At 39.9% G+C, this 2,424-nt stretch overlaps 1 protein-coding gene across 1 annotated transcript in view; it reads right to left on the bottom strand.

Annotated features, from left to right (window-relative positions):
* LOC108513174 (inactive caspase-12-like) overlaps positions 1-1,609 on the bottom strand; it is a 14,907-nt gene extending 13,298 nt beyond the window's left edge. Inside the window, 2 exon segments of the mRNA XM_017848863.1 lie at positions 322-573; positions 1,522-1,609. Of these exon segments, the coding sequence (XP_017704352.1) occupies positions 322-573; positions 1,522-1,528 (259 nt within the window). The 5' untranslated portion in view covers positions 1,529-1,609.
* Positions 1,610-2,424: the final 815 nt, after the last annotated feature.

Here is a 2,424-nt window from a genome sequence, read left to right as displayed (position 1 = left end):
ATGATTTTGGTATACAAAAAAGGCATGGTGGAGGGTGCCTGTAAAATCTGTCACTCGAGAGGATGAGGCAGGAGAATTGCTTGAACCGGGGAGGCGGAAGTTGCAATGAGCTGAGATCGCACCATTGCACTCCAGCCTGGTAACAAGAGCAAGCAAAACTCCGTCTGAAAAATCAAACAAACAAACAGAAAACCGGTGAGGAAGGTCCTAAGATGGGGAAAGTTTATTCTCCACTTGAAGAAGGGAAAATAAAGAGGACAAAACTGCATAAGAATTGAAGAGAAAGAATGAGTTACTAGCTCTTAGCCCCACAATACTCACCTAAACTCAGCTGTTTTTCGGGATTGCACAGGTGGTCCCTACACATTTTGCCTGCAGTTTGAGCTGTCTCAGTGATATCCTCAACCAGGTTTTCAGCGTTGTGCACTATGATTTTCACACACTTTCCTAGAGTGTGTAACTCTTCGGTGTTTAACACATTATTTTCCACCAAGTCATCAAAAATGCCAACCAGAACGGTAATGACCAGCGACTTCACCATGTGGACCCGAACACCTTTGGATGGTTTCTCATCTGTGAGAATGATAGAATCTCAGATATGGACAGAAGTTTGGATAGCCCATTCTAGGGTAGTGGTTCCCAAATTTTAACGTTCATAAGAATCACCTACAAAGCTTAGTAAGCAGCGCTTCCTGTACCCTAGTCCAAACAATTTTTATTTGATAGGTGAGAATGAGCCCATGAATTTTCATTTCTAACAATTTCTCATGGATGCTAAAGCCTCCAGTGCAAAGACCACACGTGGACAATCTCCTGTCTTGTTCAACTCTCTCCATTTTCATAGATGGTGAAATAGATTCAGAGAAGCAAAGTGAATTCGCTAAGGAACTTGGTGACAGCTGACTCAGTTTAGTCCTTGCATTTCCTACCATCTCTTCAATTTCTTTCACTTGTATCAATAAGTAGTTTGAAAAGACATTGCATTCAACACGTGCAGCAGTAAAACATAAATGCATTCATCTGTAAAATAACACCTTTTTTTGTTTCCTTTATCAAGGCTAGCAGGGAAGCTCGGCCTGCGGAGACTGAGAGCACATATTGTAGCTGACCCATTTGCTGCTGTACGTGAAAGTTCACACAGAGAGCAGAAATGTGCAGGAAATGCAAGTTACCCTGTTCAACCGCCAGGCTTCTCACCCTCACTCTAACAGAACACTTATAAAATGGGTGAGAATTGCAGGTCAGGATGAGTTAAAAGAAGAGTCCAAAATCAAAGGAAAAGCTTAAGAACAGAGATCCAGATGTTTCTACATTTCTCTTTCATTTGAGACATTGTAACATATTCATGAAGACACTTGGTTCGCATTTTTAGTGCTGTGACCCAGCTCACGTATCTCCCGCCACACCCAGAGTAAAATAATTAGGTTTTGGGAGACCCTCTCCACTCTGCTTTCTTCTTTCCCTTGAATATAACTTTCTCGAAGGACAGCCATAAACAATAGAAAAACTGAAGCCACTCACCAGCCATGGCTGCTCCTGCTCCCTGGACAGGAAAAAGCTATGAAAGCAAAAGCAATTTCAACAGCCTTGCTCTCCTCTCAGATGACCAGCTTGTTGATATTGCCATAGATGGAAAACTTCAGGTCCTCAAATTCTCTTTTTCTTTGCCAAGATAAAATTAGACTCCTGATCTCATGTATAACTGTTTTCCTTTGGAAAATAGGAAGCAGAAAGTGTTTTTTTTTTCTTTTTGACATAACAAAGTGAACAGAATGAAATCAGGTACACTTGCATGAGAACCCATCTCTGTGTTCTTTCCCGTCTATTTTTAACACTGTTAATAAATCAAATTACACCTCTGTTTGTCTCTCTGGTGCCATCAGCCACTAAATGGTCAGGAGTCTTTACTTCACTGATACTTACTCAACCCCAGAAGTGTGATTTTGGAAGATAGGGGAAAGAAGCTGACTGAGGACTGCCAAATGGTGATACTCCTTTCACTATTTGAGAAACCCACATAAGTGAGTTTTCTTCTCTTTCCTGATCCACTCATTTTTAAATTGGGATGTTGTTTTTTCCACAAGATCAATGTATTTTTGTTCATTAAATGAACAAGAGACTCTTTCACTTATTTTGAAACAGATATATGTGTGCCATTAACATCAAACAACAGAAAAGTTTATAAAATGGAAAAATATAGATTCTTAAATTTCACATGACAAGGTAATCACAATGATACGTTTAGCTTGTATCTGTGTGTAGTATTTTAAACAATTTTATAAAACACTTAATGCAATACTGATTTTATCTACGGCTCTAATCATTGGCCTCCTAGCATTTTTTGGCCTTTACTTCATTCTGAACTGGACTTATGAGTTGGCTTTGGCCAACATGATGGAGCAGAGGAATCTGATGGAGTGTCCA

This window comes from Rhinopithecus bieti, unplaced genomic scaffold, assembly GCF_001698545.2.
Source record: "Rhinopithecus bieti isolate Rb0 unplaced genomic scaffold, ASM169854v2 scaffold_30927, whole genome shotgun sequence".
Lineage (NCBI taxonomy): Eukaryota > Metazoa > Chordata > Mammalia > Primates > Cercopithecidae > Rhinopithecus > Rhinopithecus bieti.
The sequence above is the reverse complement of the archived record's forward strand: the minus strand, read 5'-3'. Positions and strand labels throughout refer to the sequence as shown.